This window comes from Falco biarmicus, chromosome 1 (genome assembly GCF_023638135.1).
Source record: "Falco biarmicus isolate bFalBia1 chromosome 1, bFalBia1.pri, whole genome shotgun sequence".
NCBI classification, from domain to species: domain Eukaryota; kingdom Metazoa; phylum Chordata; class Aves; order Falconiformes; family Falconidae; genus Falco; species Falco biarmicus.
In genome coordinates, this window is record NC_079288.1 from 84,988,900 (window position 1) to 85,011,123 (window position 22,224).

The 22,224-nt window shown below is 36.8% G+C and overlaps 1 protein-coding gene and 1 long non-coding RNA gene across 3 annotated transcripts in view; one reads left to right on the forward strand and one right to left on the reverse strand.

The window, feature by feature from the left end:
• The window catches only part of LOC130158855 (uncharacterized), a 34,318-nt gene extending 21,112 nt beyond the window's left edge, over positions 1-13,206 (forward strand). The window contains exon 3 of the long non-coding RNA XR_008825510.1: positions 13,065-13,206. This is a non-coding gene — a long non-coding RNA (uncharacterized LOC130158855). The remainder of the gene's footprint in view (positions 1-13,064) is intronic.
• Positions 1-22,224, reverse strand: part of CTNNA2 (catenin alpha 2) — a 515,269-nt gene that overhangs the window by 61,047 nt on the left and 431,998 nt on the right. For both annotated transcript variants that reach the window (XM_056359915.1, XM_056359905.1), the window contains exons 10-12: positions 7,163-7,255; positions 6,724-6,880; positions 3,146-3,346 (exon numbers count right to left, since the gene is read on the reverse strand). In XM_056359915.1, coding sequence (XP_056215890.1) covers positions 3,146-3,346; positions 6,724-6,880; positions 7,163-7,255 — 451 coding nt within the window. The remainder of the gene's footprint in view (positions 1-3,145; positions 3,347-6,723; positions 6,881-7,162; positions 7,256-22,224) is intronic.

A 22,224-nucleotide genomic window follows, 5' to 3' on the forward strand; every position in this document is an offset into this window, starting at 1 on the left:
ACCAATATCACTTTCATTAAAGATTAATACCCACTGTCCCCGCTTCCCTCGCCCCCCCCCCCCCAAAAAAAAAAAATGAATAAATAAAAAAATTAGCAAGGTGATTCTCTTTCCAAAACAGTGTATTCATATTTCTCTACTGTGGATCAAACCCAGTACTCATATAACAATATGAAATCCCTGGGAAAAGAGGCTTAACAGAGGCTTTTTTTCCCTAAGCTGATAGTTAAAAGTAAATAATAACTAGAAGAGAAAGGTAATATGTTTATCTTCCTTCCGCTGTCATTTAAATAAAGTTTTCCTAGCTTTTGAAAGCACTTCATTTAAAAATAAATAAAGGTCAATTAAAAAAGAAAAAGGAACAAAGATGAAAATGATAAGGTGTTCATCACTGTGTTTCTCACAGAAATTTTGATATCTGCATCTGTGGGTGGAACAAGGCTACAAGTAAATCACTCCCATCGTTCTTGAGTGTCTGATAAAATCTGTGCAGGATCTCAAGGTGATGAATAGAAAGAATATATAAATGTATGTATGTATTCATAGATGCCCTTATCTCTACATCCATAGCTACATGGCTGCATATGTAGACAGCGACCTGTTGTGGGGGAGAGGGCAGGGTATATATGGGCAGGGCACAGAACGGCATAGGGTGGCCTACATACTCTTTTAACCACTTTTTTCTACAGTGACAAATTGAGTCAGGAAATTCTACCTTTTTAAATCAACAATCATAAAGAAATAATAATCAATGACTTTGTAAATGGCCTGAAAAGCTGCAGATAGAAATTATGCTGTAATATTAATGATACACATTCGTGTCTGGCATAAATGGTTTTAGCTTCATTTGCTCCATTGAATTTGGGCCCATTCCATCTTCTGAACTTCTGTCGCACAATTTGTACATGACATACAGTTCCTAACATTTAAAATTCATTTTTTTTAAAATCCTCACAAGTTTTCTTATATTTTACAAAATACAACATAAATAATAACTTTGACTTTGAGGGACAGGGACTCAGTCTTAAGTACTGAATCCTAGCATCAACAAGTTAATATTGTCAAGATGCACTTAGGCCAGAGACTCTAGCAATTAGTTATAATTCAGATTATATCAAAAAGTGCATTAAATATGGAAAGTAAGTATATATGTGCCTATTATTGATCTATATAACAATGTTTTATAATTGCCACTTACTCTGTTGAAAAACTGTTATTACAAAATTTTACAGAAAAATAGGTCAGAAATTTTGGCTGAATAAAAAGCCTGAATATATGTTTTGTTTTGCTTAATAAAGAAATCTTAGTGATAGGAAGAATTCCAAATCTCTCCTTTACCAAAAGGAGACTTTAACACAAGGGTGCAAAAAAATACTTTTTCCATACCAAACTCAACAGATTATTTTCTTTCTTTGAATTCATGCCAGTTCATAGACTTTTTCAAATAAGGTAAATTTACAGTACTCATTCCATTGATCTCTTCTTGGGTAGTAAAAAATAGGGAGACTAACAAAAACAATTTTCAGATCCACTTTTGCTTCTCCCACCTAAAAGCACATGACACAAATAGAATCACTAAGCTTCAAGGGAAGAAAGAAGCAAACTTTATTGCATTATCTTCAAGCTGTACATGGTCAAACCCTGACCTTCTAGGTTCAGTCAGATGTAAAGACTGTTGTATAGGAATGTTGTATAGGAAACAGCTGTGCAGAGACAAATGGAGCATGTACCACAGGCTGAAGATCATGGTAATGATTTCTGACCTCTCCCCAAAAATGTCTCTCTGCAGCTCCCAGGAAAGAGGCTGTGAAAGTTAATGACTATATTACATTCTACAAGCATTGCGTGTGTTCAAGGCACAAATTTTCTGGTCATAACCACAATACCAATAAACTACAATTCAGCTATAAATTCCAATAATTAATAATGAAAGGTCAGAACAAGCAGAAATTCTTGATTGTGGTCATTGGTACTTATATGTGCAAATAAGGCTTGGGGTCCCTATTAGGGCTAAAACAAAATAACCTGGGGACAACAATAATACAAGTAATATTATACCATCCCAACATTTTTTCTAGCTCATTTTGCTGATTTCTGTTCTCAAAGCTAACACAGAGGCTGCCAAAGCTACAGCAGTTTTTGCTTTTCTACCTTATATGGAGATGCCTGAATGTTACACTTGCTGTGTCCTGAGCTGGTCCATTATCATTTGTTCCTCCTAAAATAATCTTGATTATTATAAAGCCCAGAGGAGCAAGTGCAGCCAGGTAGGGAAGGATCAGCTCAGACATTTTCAGACATCCACAATTCATGCATCTGAATCATAGCTGGTCACTTGTACAGTGAGTGGAGAACCAGTCCATAAAGTCAATGAAATTCAAAACATGATTCATCCAAACAAATGTAGACCACTGCTTTGAGATGAGAACACTTGACAGTACTGTCTGCACTGAACAATGCAGACGCACATAGCAACAGATAATACTGAGTATAAAGGAGCCTAAAATGACCAGCTTATATCTACACCTAGATGAATCCAACCCCTGTTCCTCAGTGAAGGTAAAAAAAGATTTAAAAAAAAAAAATAATCAGTTTTTTTACCCAGTATATCCATCTAGCAGTCCCTGTTTTTAATATATAATCAATGTATCTTATATAATATACATTTTATATAATCTAGCAGACTTTTCTATTTCTTCAATCAGGTAATATATTTTCAGTTGCTCATATGTATTTTCAATGAAAAATTGCTTTGTTTAGAAACACAACTTCAGTTACCAACAAGTACATTCACCTGCACAGACAACAGAGTGATGTTTGTAATGATTTTCTAGACACATAATACATAATCAACCAACTCAGAAAGAACTTGAAGAAAAGCCACGTATTATTTACTCAAATCACTGAAACTTGGATGAAGCATACTAGCCTTGATGGGTTACTGAATCTCTTCTCTTATACAGCTCTTGTTAATACATCGTCTGCAATAGCATTGAGTAGAGAATAAAGAAAACACTCATGGTCATTAATTTGTTAGTTTATATCTTGTTTTCAAGCACAGATTCCCCTCTGAGTTACAGATTTCAGAAAACTTACTGCAAGTTTTGATTGACTTAATACTGAATAATATTTCAAGTAAGCTTACCTGTTTCAGAGAGCAGTTTGGTAGCTTCCAGTACCTTCTCTGTATAAACTCCGGTTTCATAGTTTTCCATCTCTGCGTTAATGATGTGAATAACCCTGGCTGCACGGCCTCGGATGGCACCCGCAGTTCTGTCCAGTGTATCAACATCCCCCTCTTGGAGAGCAATCACACACTTATTCACATCTTCCAGAATATGGTTTTCTGGAATGTAGGAAACAAATAAGGCTTATTTCATTCTTCATAACAAAGCTTACCGATCTGGGTAAACAGCAAATCACTATGTTAAAAAAAACCCAATCTGTCCTTATTCAGGCCTGTAAAACAAATATTCTGTGATACTATGTCACATAACAGTAAAAATCCCAAGTGTGATATCTAACTTTAAAAGGGACTGGGCTGCTACATCCTCTCACCTGTACTGCAAGTACCAACCTGTAATTCTTTGAAAAATAGTCACATTAATTTCAAACATGACGCTGTATTTTATTGTAATGAAATTGTAATAAAAATCAATGCAAAAGGAAAGCAGTCAAATATTATGCAGATGCTCTAATAAACAGTTGGATAATTTTCTGAAGATGAATTTACACATTCCCATAAACATTTAGTATGTTTGGTTCATTTGTGCTGAAATAAGTTAGAAAAGAAAATAAATAATTTTGAAAAGACAACAGCAAATGGCCTTTGTAGATAGCAGAGAACCTGTGCATGAGCAGTTCATCTCCTTTACTCCATCTATGCCAGAGATTAAGCTGTGAATTTTTCATGACAGACAGTATAATTACATGTGACTGTGCATGTTCTGGAGTAAGCTGACAACAGTGAATCTGCTCAGATGGTGTAATATCGTGTAGCTTTATGAAAACCTTGGGAGCTGCATTGCTTTTTTTTTTCTCAGCTCAGGATCAGGCCATCTACTTTCAGGTGCTGCATTATCATAGTTTATGTAGTATTCTCACATACAGATAATGTGAAAGGATGAAGCAGATTTTGACTAGGTCAGACATTATTTCCCTGCAGCCAGTTAAAAATAATTTCAATAATAAAACTATGACTGGATTTCATACTTGAACAAGCCCACTCTGAGAAAATCAATGGCTTTAAATAACAATTTACTTTTCTGCTGCAGACACCATAAATGAATGCTGATCTTTGTAATAATGCTGTTCTTTATATTAAGTTTGATGTAACAGTAATAAATAACAGAATCAACACGTTCACAAACTGCTTTTTATTAATTATCCTTGGCCACAAAAATAGAATGACTCACTGATCTTCACTACTAAAAATCTCAAGGTTCAATCATTTGAGAGTTCCAGAAATGTTTTACATGATGTTGAATTTTAAACTGTAACATCTCTGAATGAAAACTGAAAGTCCCCTGAGATGTGAATCAGAGTAACTTGCAAGGTAAAGTTTTTTTGTTTAAAAAATTCCCTATCCACATTTAAAAGATGTTGTTTTTCTAAAATATTTCTTCACTTTTTCTTCCTCACCATCACCAATTTTTTTACCATGGAATAGCCAAATTTTGCCCAACAAGAAGCCCTATATGCGTTTGACCAGACAGTGCATTTGGAATAAAAAGTAACTGTTTAAAATTATGGTCAGCCTTCTTTTGTTTTGTAGCCACTGTATTAATACAACATGCTATCAAATGTGACACTCAATATGAAGAGGAGGAGGTGTCATTTCACAAGGTACGTTTAACCAGACACTAGCCCATTTTGAATGCTTCGCTAGTTTATCCAAACATATCCAAAAATAAAACTACCCTGTGTAAGCTGAGGCTTCCAAGCTTACAGCTAGCAGCAATGGGCTTTCTGGATAGATGTGATGTTTTTTTCTTATTTTTAATAGATTTGTCTATGGACAGTATTAGAAAAAAATGTAAAAGCAACAGAAATACTACCTCTCAGTTGCTTTGGAAAGTTTGGATCTCAGTCAAGGCTATGCTGGAAGCAAACATGATTTGAGAAAAAACAAAAAAACAAAAACATTATCCATTCAAGTAACTTTTAGTTTTACAGATAAAAGTGCCTGGAGTGAACAAAGTCCTCAGTGAAATCGCCAAATGGCCATTTAAGAAAGTTTGCTATCTCTTTGGCTTGTGGACTGGGTCTACAGTTTACAGCTTGGTCTGTCCTTTCATTGTAGAACTAGGCTTGTTGAAATGTGTTTGCCAGCTTCAAACCTCAAATAAAATTCTATGTGCTATCAGATCCTGAAGTACCCTTTTATGCTGAGAGTTCATTTTCTCTTTCTTGTCATGGCTTGCAGTAAACACTCTAGCAGTGTGTTGAACAGTGGAGTGTAATTATACTAAACCAAACCATTTCCCTGTTACTAATAATAGCAGGATACAACCAAACAAAATGAAAAAGGAGGGCAAAAAAGAAAATTAAGGACTTATTTAAAGGATAAATATTTTTTTTCCCAAACTTCTTAAACTTTTATTAGGAAATTTGGAAAACATCAAGGAAAAAGATGTAGAATGCAACATAAAATTAAGGCCAAGCTACCTCCTGAAGTCTGGCTCTTCTGTGACATTAAAGTAAGCTAAGCACACTTGGAACGTTCTATGTCCTTATTCACAACAATGGAATTCACCTCTTTCAAACCGTAATAGGGAAATGAGTTTTCTGCAGCAGACAATTAACCCAAGACATGCAGCACTCTGCAATTATAGTATTTATTGTGTATGACTATATTATAACAATTCATGCTGCCACAAGTTTACAAGGAGGATGGAGAAAAGACTATGACCCAAAGAGTCAATGTCCTTCTCCTCTCCGTCTTTTCTTTACGTAAGGACTAAGATAATTCCTCTGTTGTCATAGAAAACCTCACTTTGCCTTGTAATCCTTCCCAGCAAGGTCAGAGAAGTGCAAAGATTTGCTGTTTCTTATACTACTTCATCACTTTTTTTGGTTGCCTTGCTACAACAGTAACTCTGGGACCCAGAAGTGCTTCCAAACCTTCTGGAAATAGGGGTACACAACATACTTAGATAGGACACACATGCAGCATCTACCTATTCCCCTTCTTCCTATCCCTTTCCAGGGCCTGCTAAACTGGTATGATGATCAGGGGGCCAGGACTGTATGGCATATCTGCCCCTCTGTTTAGACACAGCTGATCTGAACAAAACTACAAAATACAGCAAGGAAATTTCGTCTTTCTTCCTCTTGCCTACAACCGCACAAGGACTCTTAACAATTTTTACATATACTGTCAGTCTGTCACACAGAGGTCTGGAACACATTTTTAAGAGGTGGCCAAAACCCTACCTTGAGCCTGAGTTGGAAACCCCCCCCCCCCCCCCCCCCAAACCCAAAAACTTCTTTAGAAATAGAAGCACAAGTAGGATGCTATTTTCTGGGAGATGAAAAGCTAACTATTGCTAACAGTGTTTAATTGGCGTGGCTTGGTTGCTCCTACTGAGTATAAAAGATCAGCATTCCAACAGGCTCAGACTAATGGACTAATGATGCTTTAGTAATTATAGCTTTTCTCTGCTCTGACCCATTACTTTAATTTAGGAGTATATTTTTAGAAAAGTCCCTTGATCTCAGTACCTGAAACAGAGAGGAAATCATCCACCGAAGTGATGTCATCAACAGCTTCAGTGAGAACTCGCACTTGTTTCTCCCACTGATCTTTAAAGACATCCATGTTGTCTTGTGCTACTTTGCTCTGCGGTCTGGCAGCTAGTGTGAGCGCAGCATTTATTACCTGTTATGCAAAATCACTTGTTACAAGGAGTGGCAAATTTTTTTTCACAGGGGAAAGAACAAATAGATTACAGACTGTGTTAAAAATACAGCATTACACCCCATTCCATATGCAGGTCTCAAGATAGGAACGTATTTTTCACAGTTCGTGCAAAACAGGCACCAATGTAATGACAAAGGCAAGGCTATAATCTTCATCCAGGCTGTTTTCTCTGTCTCAGCTAACTGATGTTATTAATGCCAAAAGATTTCTCAAATACTTTTTAGCAGGAATCTCGCTTACCTGTGGGCACAGACTATCAATCTGTGTTGCTGCCATACGGACTAACTTCACACCTTCTTCATTATTTGATATTGAACAGGCCAGATTTGCTACCTGCAATGAAATCAGCAGAGCAGGAATCAAGTTTTAGGCAACAGGCCATTTTATATCTTTCTCTCTTCTTATTGTGCCAGGTCTAGAATGAAAGACTTGTATGTAAGAGGAATGATACAGCATCTGTGCTGGTGAGCAGAAAGCCATGTAGATTGTTTCCTTACTAGCAAACTGAACTAGCCATCTTCATTAGGTTTTTCACAAAATCTTCCCTCACTGTCAAGTGTTTCATGTCTTCCTCTATAGCTTGAAAGTAATCTCCTAAGAAGTCATGTAGAGAATGCAGAGCATCCAGACAATTAGCTCTATGTTTCCTTTCATCACCATTTCTTTTTCCATTTATTAACCATGTCCATTATGAATACTAGTAATCAGGCTCATCCATATACTCTAAGCTTTGCAAAATGAACAATCTTCGATGTCCTAACACATGGAATTTTGCTTTTTCCAACCCTAAACAAAACTCTGATGCCTTCACTGATACTGGGAAGTTACATATTTCTCACGTATCTTAATTGCTTCAGATCCTCATGTTTTTGTGCATGTTAAAATAATTTTAGTTCTCTGTTGGACCTCTTTATTTCTATGTGACTATCTGCCTCCGAGTGAAATGTCCATTAGAATGAGTATTATAACTTGGTCAGCTGAAATGTTTCCATTGAAAGCCTCATTCTGTAATGCACGCCTGAAGATCTCATCCAAAGATGTAGGTATCTACATGCTGTTGCTCTGGCACAACTTTGGGAACTCTGAACTTCACGAGTCTGAAGGCTGTTTGATTAAGATGAAGATAGGAGAGACTTAGAGAGACACCTGAATGAGATCTAGCAATCAGACCATGCCTCCAGACACTGCAGAGCTGCATCTCTGTGGCTTGGGTGCAGGTGGCAGAACATGTTCTACCAGCTCATACAGTCCTCCTTGCAAAAATCCATTCCCAAAAGCTTTGTGCCAAGTCCATGAGTCTGCCATGGGTTTTACAAACAGCAATTCATGTCACCATGCACATATTGAGCTCATCAGTGATACTTATATCACAAGGGTACATTCTGGGATGGGGGAATACAAGATATTTTTTTTAATAATGCCAAAGTATGGCTCTTAATTCTAATCTACATTAAAACACATGTATAAAATTTGAAATACACTTCCTTGATATTATTTACTGTGCTTGAAGACATAACTATCACTTGGAAATGACTCATTAATTAGTTCAAATACCCCCATCGTTCCAATTTTCCTCCAGTCTCCCCCTGTGGTATTAATCTGTTCTCATCTCCAGTGCACATCGCCACATTAGCCCTGGTCCATCTGTTCTGCATAGAACCTATTTCACTTCAGAGTTATGTAGAACGTGATTTGCATACATCACGGTGCCAAAGCCCAGGGAAGAAATGAACCTAAGGCTTCAAAGAGTCTTGCAGGCATTTCCTAGTCAAGATTTTATCATAATGTTGTGATTTTTTATTTTCATTTCATTGTGAGACAAATGAGTTAGTCTGTTTGTTAACAGCCTTACAGCACTCAAGTCAAAAATGTTCTCGTAAGATGACATCTTCCAATTAATTTACCATTTTCTGTAGACACTTCTTTGCACACATCAAACAGACCACTTTAATCTTCATGAGTAACAAAAGCTAGGCAGGAAATAATTAGAATGCATTAACATGAGTGGAAATTACAGATCTTAAAAACTAGCAAATGGTATTAAGTTCAGCAAAACCCATCTTCCTGTATTTTAAATAAGTGGTTTTTCAGATTGTCCTTTAATTTTGTGATTATCTGTCCTAAGGCTTGAGATGCACTGTGTATCCTCCTTTTTCTCAGACAGCAGTGATAGACGTGACTGAAAGAGGCTAGGTGTCAGGAAATGGTAATCAAACTATTAAGCAGGTCTTTGAGTTCTTTAGGAAGAGATCATAGAAGACAATTAGTGAAAATAAAAAGTTATTTCTTTGCTGTCTCTGTTAATTAGTCATTAGAACCTGATGAGATAATATTTGGATATTGTAAAGTGCCATGGGTTTCCAAAGAAGGATGCAGACATAACCAGAAAAATTGTTTTTCTCCTTTTTTTATAAAATAATTTAAAATTCAGTACATTGTTTTGGATGTTACTATCAATACAGAAGGAGTACCAACGTAATCTATGGCTACATTAAATATGCATCAAAAAAAGCATTACATTTATGTTTGTTTTTTTTTTTTTAAAAGATACGTATCATGTATAATCCTAATCTAAATAGTTTTTGTGCTATATTTCAAATCTTGCATATAACCCTGTATCATCAGCAGTCAGAAAGCAATAATATTTTGACAGTTCTGCAGGGAGTATGCCAGCCTGTACCATGGGAAGATCTCATTATGTCAAATAAGCATAGAGATAAGCAAATTCTACAAAGGTAGATCCAATCTGGATAAAATTGAATTTAGCACTAGAAATCAGAAATACTATGACTTTGCCCCAAACTTATTGTTAAAACATGCAAGAAATAGAAATTACATGCTAAAGCCTGTATTTCAGTACCATCATATAAGCATGGATTTGTGAAACAATACAAGTTTTAAGTGCACTCAATCATCAGATACGACGCTACTTAATTGTTTTGATTGAATTTGTTATCAAACACAATCCAGTTCCCATCAGTTGGTGTTCTTGGCCTAACAAGGTCCACATGCATGCTCCTAGTTGATGGAAACTGTGAGGTTAGCCTGCTATAAGTTCAGCAACTCCAGATATTTTTCCTGCCTAAAACTATGACCAAAAAAGCTTAGACCAAATTCCACCCCACTTAGCTGAAACACTTGTTTGGGTGCCAAACTGATCTCTTTGGATAACAGCTAAAAAGAGAAAGGCACTTCCAGAGACTGTTTCAGGTCTTTGGCTGATTATCTCATCCTCTAGATGTGTCTAGTTTATTATTTAAACTTAGATTATAGGTGGCCTTGATGATTGTTGAAAAAGGTAACACAAATAAAAGAGGTTTTAATGGTGCATTATAACTTGTTTTGCATGTGTGTATTTGCAACATGTTTTGTGAAGAACTCAGAGTTTTCAAGGTTGGGAATTCATTTAATATGCCATTTCTGAGTTGGATGGAGCAGTAGTTTGGAATGGAAAAGAAAAAGGCTGTATGTTACTGTAGCTACCAATTTGCCAAAACTTTGATTTGACAGCCTTTACGCTTCAAGTGCTCTGTCTCCACCAAAGCATTGAAGAGGAGGTTTTATGAGAAGCTGTGGAAGCAACCAGTTAATTAATTTTTCTTTTTTTCTTATTTTTTTTTTCTGTTTACTAAGTTCTTTGAGCATACTGAATTCACTGATTGCCTAAACAGAATTTAAGTTTGTATTAAGATCAATGTGAACTGTCGGAAGAGTAATTATATGAATGAATATATTTTAAATATCAAAATCAATGAACTGTGAATCATCCTCAAAATGCATGAACTTAGTAACAGTGAAACCGCTGTGTAGGTAAACATTACTGTCCAGCATTTCAAGTTTGCTAAGTTACTGTTATACCATCAAAACGATTGCCAATCACCTTAAACCTGTCCTACAAGAGCATGGAGAAGTAACGAGCAAGAAAATAAACACTCTAGATCCAGTGATGCTATATTTTTGTGCAATCACCAAAGCTGCTGACCCAATCCTAGAACTGGGGAGGTGAAAAAGTGTGTAGCAACTCCTTCATATTAATTTCCTATCACTGGCACCGATAGACCAAGATGCAGTTCTGCGCCTTGCTATGTATCTATCTTTAGTCAGGCAAATAGTTCCATTAGTTTCAGTTACCCAGAATATATGCAGGATCAGTCCAATAAAATGTCTTTGCATGTTTTCAGTTGTATTTCAGCCTCAAGCAGTTTTCTGCTGTGTAGCAGATGGGGGTGGGGAAAGACTTTGTTTCTAATGCAAATTTTTATTACCATTGTTGAAAGGACATACCAAGGACAGGTTTTATCTGAACATGCTTTTACATGGCAGGTGGAAGCCTAAGTACTGTATGGATAGGCAATGCCTGCACTAGTTTTTTGCTAGGTAGCTACTGAAGCATGGATTAGCATTTTTTTCATTGCTTTTGACATGCATACTACTTAAGACAGGGAAACTTTATTTCTGCCATAAAATTGCACACTCCAGGTTACAAAAGTCATCAAGGATCTTTCATACCAATTTAATTTATTTTTACACTGATGAAAATCAAGTGTAGTTAGCATTTGTTGTGACTATTTCCAATTTTGACTTCAGGTCTTTGTATTATTAAAGGGAACTATGACTACCAAAATGTATTGTCCTCTGGTTCAAACTTAAATTCAAACATTTAATGTGGCCACTCTGAATGTGATGTAAATGAAAGGGTCCAAAAAAGAAATCTATTGATTAGAGCAAAAATGTAAAAAAAAGGGAGAAGCATATGCTATAGCAAAGAGCAATACCAGCAGAAAGGCTGTAGAATATTGCTGCAAATGTATGTATTCTATTTTTAATTTTTTTCTTGTATCCTTTTTTCCCACCATAGATTACTTAGAAGAAATTATACAAAAAAAAGAATTAATAAATAAATTAATAAATAGAATGCAATCTATTTATATCTTAGATTTCTATATTTTCAAGTATGGGATTTTTTTACTTTTGTTATACATGTCTTTCCCATTTACGTTACTTACTTTTTCACTGAGATAACCGATGCAAATACTAGGAATAAGACAATTTACAGCAAGTTATTTTTTTTTTTTTAATATAGAATAACTTAAATAAACCCAAGACACTGTCAAACTTACCTGTCTACACCACGCACTTGAGAAGCTGAAACTTCATCAGTTAATCAGCTTGAGTTGAAAGTGGTTTTAAGTCAGTCTTCTGTAACATTCACAGTGGACTAAAGCCAAGCAAATAATCACTTAATGTGTTTCAGCTGATGGGTGGTATCTTAGCAATTTGTAATTATTTATCCATCCACTTCGTAATTTATGCAGATATTGTTACAATCTCCCAATCCTTCAAAATTTTGACATATATTAATGTTGGTACTGCTGTAGGCAGCCCAGTGATATTCATGGAGCCACGAATAAGAGATTTTTTCTATTGGAGAGCACAGAGTTGAAGCTAAGTTACCCAAGATGTTCAACTTATTTATCCTCAGTCTGTTCACTCAAGCATTATATTATGAGCAAAACTCTATTTATCACTACACAGGATGTTTTTGCACATACGCAAACAAGTGCCAAAAATCAGAATGTCACTGAGAGTACATATTGCAGCAGATTTCTCTTCTTCATGCACTGCAGTGCCAATTTGAACTACCGTGAAAGTATTAGATTGTGGTCTCTTTCTCAGTACCTATTCCATATAGCATGGGGAGAACCTCATACTGGATAACATCGCCAGTTGTCACTCATTTATGTTAACTGCTCATGTAGTCTTCTCTATATAACAGATACAGTTTTAAGCTATTCACATGTACGTACATTCACATGTATAAAAAAATCGAATTGCATGCAGGTCAACAGCATATTCACTCATACTTACTACAGGAACAAGGGTTTTCCACTCACTCAAACTCCCTTTGGACTTCCTCCATATCAGATTTAGTTGAAAGAACTTTAGGAAGTTTCTGCTTTTGGTAAAGTCTGAAGTAAACCTGACTTGAAAAAATTTAGTGGGTCTTCGACTGAGATTTTTGAAAGACAAGAGTGTTAGAAGCCTCGTGTACTGAAAGCTTAACTCAAAATGCCAAGAACCTATCATGGGACAAATTCAGTGAAGTGCTGTTAATGCAGTCTGAATCTCCTCCATTTTCTAGGACCATTCTTGTGCATGCTATGGTTATCGCCTATACAATGGAATGGAAGTGAGATGAAAAATGAAACCACTTGAAAAATCCTACTTTACTATTTTCATAACTGAAAAAAAAACAAAAAACCCTTGGTTCATGCTCAGTTACAGAGATGCCAGTAAAGAATACAACAAAAGGGTATTGTATTATGTCTGATCCTTTACTTTTAATATTAGACAAGAATAATGATTTTAGATAGTAATAAAAAAGATATTCACTTGGAGTAAATACTGATTCTTTTTTTTTTTTTCTTTCTTTCTCTTTTTAGATGGAATTTGACCATACAACTCTTTTTTTCCTGAAACAGGTCAAGTTTCTACACCACACTCACAATCCCCAACTGCAATAAACATGCCTGACTGAAAGCACAAGAAACCCCCTACTGTGGTCCAAAGACCTACTAAAACCAGGAGGTGCAATGCTAAGATGCATCTGCGATTTTACAACGACTTTCCAGGTCACTGCGATTTCTCAGCAGGATCAGCCCAAGCATTCTCTATGGAAAACGGGAAAGCAAACTGGTTATGGAAAAGGCAGGTGATTGTTTCAGAGCATTTTTCCAATTTACACACAAGAAAAACAATTCTGGAACTCTCTTAAATTTAATTTGTAAAATTATTCAAGCAATGCTGTTGGCCACATAGAGTAGAGTACTGCCCAGAACTAGCAACCTGCACCCTCAGCTAGAACAGGCTAAAGCTGTTCCATTTACACGTCCTCCTGTACACGAGGACCCAATGCCACAATTAAACATCAAGGCATGTATCTGTTAGGGGTTCTCTGTTCCACTCTATCTTTAAGTGACTGAAAATTCAGGGACTTTAGAATAGTGAGTCCAGATGTTAATTCCCAGAGCTGAAATCAATAGAAATGTTTTATGCTTGGACAGAAAATTCCCTTAGGAAATACAGATGATCCTCCCTCATTTCCATAAGAGTGTGTTTCTGAGGCATTCAGCTGGAATACAATTAATTTATAGTATTAGTGAGGAACCCATATGCCTCCTGGCTGGCCAGCAAAGAGGGAGATGAGGGTAGCAAAAAGGGCTTCTCCTGAGGTTCACTCCCACAGGAGCTGGGAAGTGCAGCAGGCCACTCAGTTTCAGATATATGGGATCTCTCCCTGTGTCTGGCTCACTATAATTTCATAATTTTCTCTCTATACATGTGCATCCGTTGCTGAAGAAATAAAAAGCAAGCAGCTGTAGTAAACCAAGCAGAAGAGCAGGACTTAGTAAGAACATAGTTAAGACCAGATTCCTGTTTTAACTGGTCATGAGGCAACATAGCATTGTACTGATAAAACGCAGCATCTTTCTCCTACAATAAAGCAGCTTATAAAGCTCTAGGGGTTCTGTTCTCTATTGTCCATCCATTCAGGTGGGCCAAAAAGCTGATATTCTGTTCTAAACCACATAGCTAACATGACTGCTGAGTCTAGGTAGTATAGCCAGAGTTGATTAATTTCATTTACTGATCTTCTGAGTTACAGGTATAAATGTATGCATTGCAATGGTACACATTTATTTTCTTCCTTTCACAAAAAGCAAATGTAAAATGTCCATCTACAGGAATTCTTTCTGCATAGGTCAGAGACCAGCGACCCATCTCAGTGCTATTTTACCTCTGTTAGCAGAATCAGGTTACTTTTCTATTTCATTTGACAGCAGGTACAGGCTTTATTACACCATTCTTCCCTACCTGGTATATTCATACTGAAAAAAACCAGTGAACAAAGAATGTATAGGAACACCAAAAACTATAGTAATATCTCAGAAACAACAGACAACAGAACTTTGAACCAACAATAACTGTTATTCTCCAAAGGATGCAAAACCGCCAGATTTTCTTGTTTTGGTATACCAACAAACAAGGAAGAAATTCATGGTGTTCGTGTACTAATCCTTTCTGGTCAATCTGCAATCAAGGCCATTGCTATTACAACTCCAATGAATTATGATCAAACCTATACTGAAATACTCAAGGGGCAAGAGGGCAGTTGGTGTCCTATGGAAAGAAGATTTACAAGACTGCAATGTGTATGAGTTGATCCCATAAAACAATTTTGACAACATACTCCTGGCAGTGCTATAATTAATAGATATTAATAGCAAGTAGTTACCAAAGCAATCCATCTATCTAATAACAGTCCACTATTTTAGCAAACTATTCAGTGACAGAACATCTAGAACAGAGATGCATGCCTGACTAGGCTGTGATAATGAAATGTTAGTTATATTATCAGGAAGCTTTATTTTGACAACTGTTGAAGAAAAACAGGGTATTGTGGTAGGAACTCAACAAAGTTCAGGATAGGAACAGAAGCTCTGAAGATATCAACACAGTGTGATATTAAACACCCCAGGGTATAAACAAATCACAAATTGTAATTACTGTTCCCTAAAGAAATGTAGCTTGTGAGTTAGAACTAATCTTAGTTAGCTGACCAGTGCAGATCAGACTGAACTTGGCAGGGGACACAAAGAATAATAACAAGGGCTTCTACAAGTATGTCAGCTAGAAGAGGAACATCAAAGAAAGGGTACCCCCTGATGAGCAAGACTGGCAAACTGGTAACAACAGTGAGGAGGAGGCTGAGGTACTCAACAACATTTTTGCCTTATTCTTCACTGGCAGCCTCTCTTCACATACCTCTTGAGTGGATGGACTGCAAGGCAGGGACTGGGGGAACAAAGTCCCTCCCAGTGTAAGAGAAGATCAGGTTATTGGTCTTGGGAACTCCCTTAGAAAGGAGGATCCTGGTACTTAGTGAACTATCAGCCTCACCTCTGTGCCTGGGAATATCATGGAACAGATCCTCCTAGAAGCTATGCTAAAGCACATGGAGGACACGGAGGTGATTTGAGACAGCCGGCATGGCTTCACCAAGGGCAAGTCTTGCCTGCCCAACCTAGTGGCCTTCTATGATGGAGTGACTATGTCAATAGACAAGGGAAGACCCCACCTGCAGTACTGCATCCAGCTCTGGAGTCCTCATCACAGGAAAGACATGGACTTGTTGGAGCAGGTCCAGAGGAGGGCCACAAACATGATCAGAGGGATGGAGAAGCTCTTGTATGAGGAAAGGCTAAGAGAGTTGGGGTGGCTCAGCCTGGAGAAGAGAAGGCTGTCGGGAGACCTTATTGCAGCTTTTTAGTACTTAAAGGGGGCCTGCCTATAAGAAAGATGGGGACAAACTTTTTAGCAGGGCCCGTTGTAACAGAACAAGGGGTAATGGTTTCAAACTAAAAGAAGGTAGGTTTAAACTAGATATACGGAAGAAAATTTTTACAATAAAGGTGGTGAAACACTGGCATAGGCTGCCCAGAGTGGTGGTAGGTGCCCCATCACTGGAAACATTCAAGATGAGGTTGGATGTGGCTCTGAGGAACCTGGTCTAATTGAAGATGTCTCTGCTCGTGGCAGGGGAGTTGGACTAGATGACCTTTATAGGTCCTCTGCAACACAGTATGCTCCACGATTCTATGCATTTTAGGGCTCAAGCTGAGCAGATAAATAAAGAATTATAGAACAGTCTATTACAGTTTATAGTGATTGATAAGACAGGTGGGATCATCTTAAATTCTATGTAAGCATAGCAACTTCTTCACATGAAAACCTGAAATTGGATATGCAGAACTAGTCAGGCTGCTACCCTGCATTACTATCTATGTAAATATTAGTTTATTATCATTAAGGGTAAATGTACCTCTAGTGCTTGTACTTTGTCCATGACCCTGCCTTTGAGGAAGGTTAAGATTTCTGACTGGTGTGCTGGTCATCCCCTAAATTGCATGAAAGCCCACATCTGTGTCAAGATGAGTGTCTTGACCACTGAGGGAGAATTCAGCTTTATATTTTACTTGGCCTACTGGACAGCCTGGAAGCACTGGTCAGCACAATCATTTATGCAGCCACAGCTCATGCTGCATTTCTCCAGCCATCAAAGGAAATATAGGAGACATGGAAGGAGGCTTGAAGATAAGATGAGGAAATTAGTAGAAATGAAAGAATATGGGCATAGATAGAAACTGGATACATTACAAAAGTAGAAGTGTGATAAACCCTCATAAGGACTGGAGGAAAAACTGCAGGTATTTCATGAAAAGGAATATTGCTAGTGTGAAAGAAACTGAGATTATAATGGTAGAAGGCATGTAGAATGCAATTATTTTTTAAGAAATCAAGACTTATTATTTCCCTTGCTCATAGGCAAAACCTTGTAAAAAACTGATTGCCTTCACAGGGGTGAGTGAAGACAGTTTTATTTAGAGCAATACTTTAAGGGGCTTACAAAGTTCAGACACAGATTGTTCTTGCATGTATCCAATTTTTCACAGACTCACAGCATGGTTGGGGTTGGAAGGGGCCTCTGGAGACCATCTAGTCCAACCCCTGCTAAAGCAGGTTCCCCTCGAGCCGGCTGCACAGAGTCACATCCAGGTGGGTTTTAAAGAGACCCCACAGCCTCTCTGGACAGCCTGTGCCAGAGTTCATGGTAAAGAAGTTCTTCCTCATACTTTGGAGGAACTTACTGTGCTTCATGCCTATTGCCCCCGTCCTGTCTCTTGGCTCTACTGAAAAGAGCCATTTTGTGCAATAAAAGCCTATTAAATATTTTTAAAATAATTTAATAATGGTTCAACAGAAATGCACAATTATGGCATCTGCCCAGAACAAGAATGTGTAGACAACGTAACCAAACTACATGTTCCCTTTTCTACTCCTCCTGTCAGTATGCCTTAACCCTGGCATGGAGAGAGCTCGCACTGGCTCAAAATATCATTTAGTTTACTCCTCTGTTTAGTAGCCCTTTTTCGTGCTAATACATCCCCTTTTCTCTTGGAAAACTCATATTTATGATACTTACTTTTACAATATGAGCATCTGACACCAAGAAACAAAGACCCAGAGTATTTAACAGAAAAACAGTATGTGGATATAAGACATTTTCCCATTTCTGTATATAGAAAACTAGACAATCGATTACTCCTCCCTTTTTGTCCTATCACTGTATATCCGTACTTTTTGTATGACCAGAAACAGAGATGACTTTTTAAAGAATTGTTTAATAGCAGCTGCATTTATACCAGTATGCCAACTACAGCCAAGACAGACCTGAGCACATGCACACACTCATCCACCTTTTTCAACTGTAAACATAATCCTTAGCAGAGATTTAGCCTAAACTTACTGATCCATATAACACATGGTTTCTCTTATATCTTTTAGAATGATTTATCACTGAGAAACCTTACACCTTGATTTGTCCTTATAAGTAGGTAAAGGACAATGAGGTGAGAAAAACTGCATTACATTTAGTTCTCTTTCCTCCTCTGAAAGGGATATACATTAAAGTAAAAAACAAAAACCCACTCAATTATTCAATCTGCTGGAATTCATATCCTCAGATTGTATTTTCTCTTAATTTAAGATTGCATTCATACTTTTTTTTATAGAATTTTGGTTTTTGTTATAATACTAATAAAAATGTGGAAATATTAATCTTAGTTCTAAAGTAAATCATATGGTTTATTTGATTAAAAACTGTTATATTCTGACTCAGTCTTACATTTTACCCCAGTTCTCATGCATTTGCAGTTCTATGCATGAAAGCTGATTACCTTTTCAAAGGACCATTATTAGCTCATAAATATCCAAAACCATTTGAACAAAACCAGAATTATTTCTTGTGCATTAGAGTGCAGTTTCTGGCTTTTTCTTTGAGTCCTCCAAAACCCCATAACTGCCATATGAATGCAGCTCACATGCCAATAGTTTTTAATAATGAGGGTTTATATCAAGAACTCTTCATGGGACTTTTAGCATTAAACGTAAAATGGGAACAAACGTATATCTAAGAAATCAAAACTGACATCAAAATTCTAAACAGGACTGCAGACAGAGATCTTTAATTCACTGTGCTTTAATTTATGGTCCTCTTCCCGTGCAGAGATCAGGATAATAAGTCCATTGTCTCTGCTATTAGACTTAATGGCATTATCAGTATGCACCTTGGGCTCCTTTGCCAACTGCTAGTTCAAAGCCTGCAGCCAGTGGGTCCATGATAAAGCTGCAGAGAACCTCTCCACTGGTCCATCTTAATAATTTTTCAAGCTTTTGATTAATTTAATTCAAAGTAACAGATAAGTCTCAATGTCTCAGTATTAAATTTCTAAAATGTCAATGAAAACCAGCAACTGTTTTGAGGACACAAACCTTACTAGCCTCTTAATGCCTCACTGAGGAATGAGTTTACCTGATAGGCCACCCTGAGGAATTCAAGTAGTGAGAGATTTAATAAATTCCATGTGAAAAGCTTCACCTGGCTCTGATACTTGATGAGAAAATACAAATCTCTAAGAAACCAGGATTCATAATGTCTACTGTTTACAGAACTGCTCGTCTAATAAAAGATATTACTTCTTCCTAGAAAACTACAGCAAGATTTGTACGTCTGACAAACCTTTAACTAGGAGGGAGGAGAGTTATTGTCTTTCTGAGGGGTTACACGTTGATTATGAGAAGACAGGTTTGGAGAAATAAGACTGTTTAGCATGCATTTGTAGGGACTCCTGACTTTTGTGATATGTTGAAACTAACACTGTTAATATCACTCTGGACATATGAAACCCTAGACTAGACTGAGGAGTTGCTCTGGAACTTTGGTTTCTTGTTTCTGCAAGAACCTTTCAGTAATTCACCTTTAAAATTAGCCGCAGGTAATTGAAAGAGTTATGAGAGTAGGTTTTTCACTTGTGATGATTAGGAAGCTACCCTTCATCATCCTGCAGGTCATCATTCAGTTTTCCAAGATCTGTCTTTAGATTAAACGATTTCCGAGATATCATCCTGGAACAGGGAAAAACTGAAAAGCATAGGAAATGCAAGGACACATGCAATAAAATGGAGTATTATTAAGTCTTTTCTCAGGCCTATTCCATGCTATTTTGAGAAGCAGTAATTGCACCCATGAATATGTCCAGATAAGCTGATGGATGCTAACAGTACTTTTGTTTGTTTGGTTGGTTGGTTTTTTTACCCAGAGATTACCTATTTGTGGAGCTGGTGGGGAATAAGACCTTCCTACATCCTTCTTTAGAGGTAGGCAAATCAAGTTTCTTTTAATGTTGGCAACATTCTGGCTAAGTTCGATTAGTTTTGTCAGGAGACTAGATACCACAGGAACATCCGTTTGACTGTACCAATATTAATACAATATTACTGTGAGTTGTAGAAATCGGAGCTCAAAGGAAACTTGACAGATGATGCTCCTGTCTGAAGGCAGGATCAGCTGTACCTAAACCATCCCTGGCAGATGTTTGTTTCACTTAGTCTCACAAGTCTGTGTCGATACCAGTTGTAAGGATTTATATTCTTGTACATTAAACATTTAATTAGAGAAAACAAATAGCACTAGTGTGTGATGAGGTCAGATTTACTAAACAAACTGCAACAAGTGTGCACTAATCCGAGCTCAGGGCCCATTCAAATGCATGTTAGCAAGAAGAAAAACAAACAAAATACCCCCCAAAATAACACACACACACCCCCCAACAAACCCATTTTTCTTTCTTCTGCATATTTCTCCTTTGCAGACTCAGTGCTAGCTAAAATCTGAATCTGAGCTATTAGATTTTGTGAGTGAAGAAATGAAGGAAAAAATATTTATCTACTGTACAGCAGTAAGGATATCTGAGTCCATTAGGACTATCTTCACATGCCTCTAATAAACTCACAGAACTTTAGTACCTTAAAAAAATGCAAACCAAAAAACCCCAAACCCTTAAAATGGGATCTACCAAGAAGCTTCATACATCAGTGTAGGTGACATTTTTAGCTAAAAGGAATTTTGACATTCCTTATTACTGTGTGCATTTCTTTGCTTGAAACACCACCGCAAAGGATTATTGGCTAAGTCTAAACAATTCATCTTGTAAATTAAATTTCTACATATTATCCAGGCACTTAAGGTATATTTATGCACTTGGAAGACAAAAGGGAAAAAAAAAGATATTAAAATGTATCATTGAAGGATTTTTCTTTCCCTGACAAGTTATCTTTAGAACAGGTTCTGGTTCCTATGATCTGTTTAACCCATTTTTATCGCTGTCTATGCTCACATGTCTGCAGCATCTTAGCCTCCCCAAATAATGCAAATATAATGATACAATTTCTGATTACTACTTACGTTATTTAAAATTGACCGTGGTCAACTCATTTCTATTTAGTAAAAAACAATCCCTGTTCTCACAGTGAGAAACACCAACATTCTCACCAACAGCGAGAAGTCCTGAACACATTAAAACATGTTAGCAAATTTTAAACATATTTTTTTTACAATATGTGTGTGAAAATAAGAGATAAAGGAGGTTCAAGTGCAGCTATAAAAAATTAAGCATGTGCACCATGAAGAACTGCAGATCACATTCAACATTGCACTCCATGGCACAATTCTAAAGTAGAATTTAGAACTCACCAACTCTAACATAGAATCACCAAGTCTCTTCATTCAATCCATCCAAAGAGACAAATCTGAAGATCCCCAAGTGATGTACAGGAGCTTTGTTCCACTTCAGCAGAGCTTTAGAGATTTACACCTGCATTGGCTCATATAACACGCGCTTTGGTCAATAAATTGTAGCTTTGACAAACCAGGGTAGAAATGAATTCCACTATCCATCCGCCAGCGATACACAAATGGTAGTAAATGTTGCTCTGTTTTCACTTCTCTATACATACACAATGGCATTCCAGAAATGTTTATGGGTCTCTATGTAAAAGTGCCTCTGTAGTGCCAGCCCATGTATAGAAAGAGGTAAATAAAATAGGATTTTCTAAATGTGTCAATTAATCACAAAAGCTTTTATTTCATTGGCATTACAAAGACACGATTGGTTGACTGAAGAATGTGTTGTAGTCTATATGTTAAAAAAAAAAAAAAAGAAAAACAAAGAAAAAAAAAAAAAGATATATCATTGGTACCAGAAACAATGTAGTACAAAACCACATTGTTACTACATCCTTTTATTCTTCTAACTTGCATCTTTTTAATGGTTAATTTATTACAAATTTGCTGAAGAGCCATCAGCATATATTTGCAATACTACAAACTGGAATTTATTCAT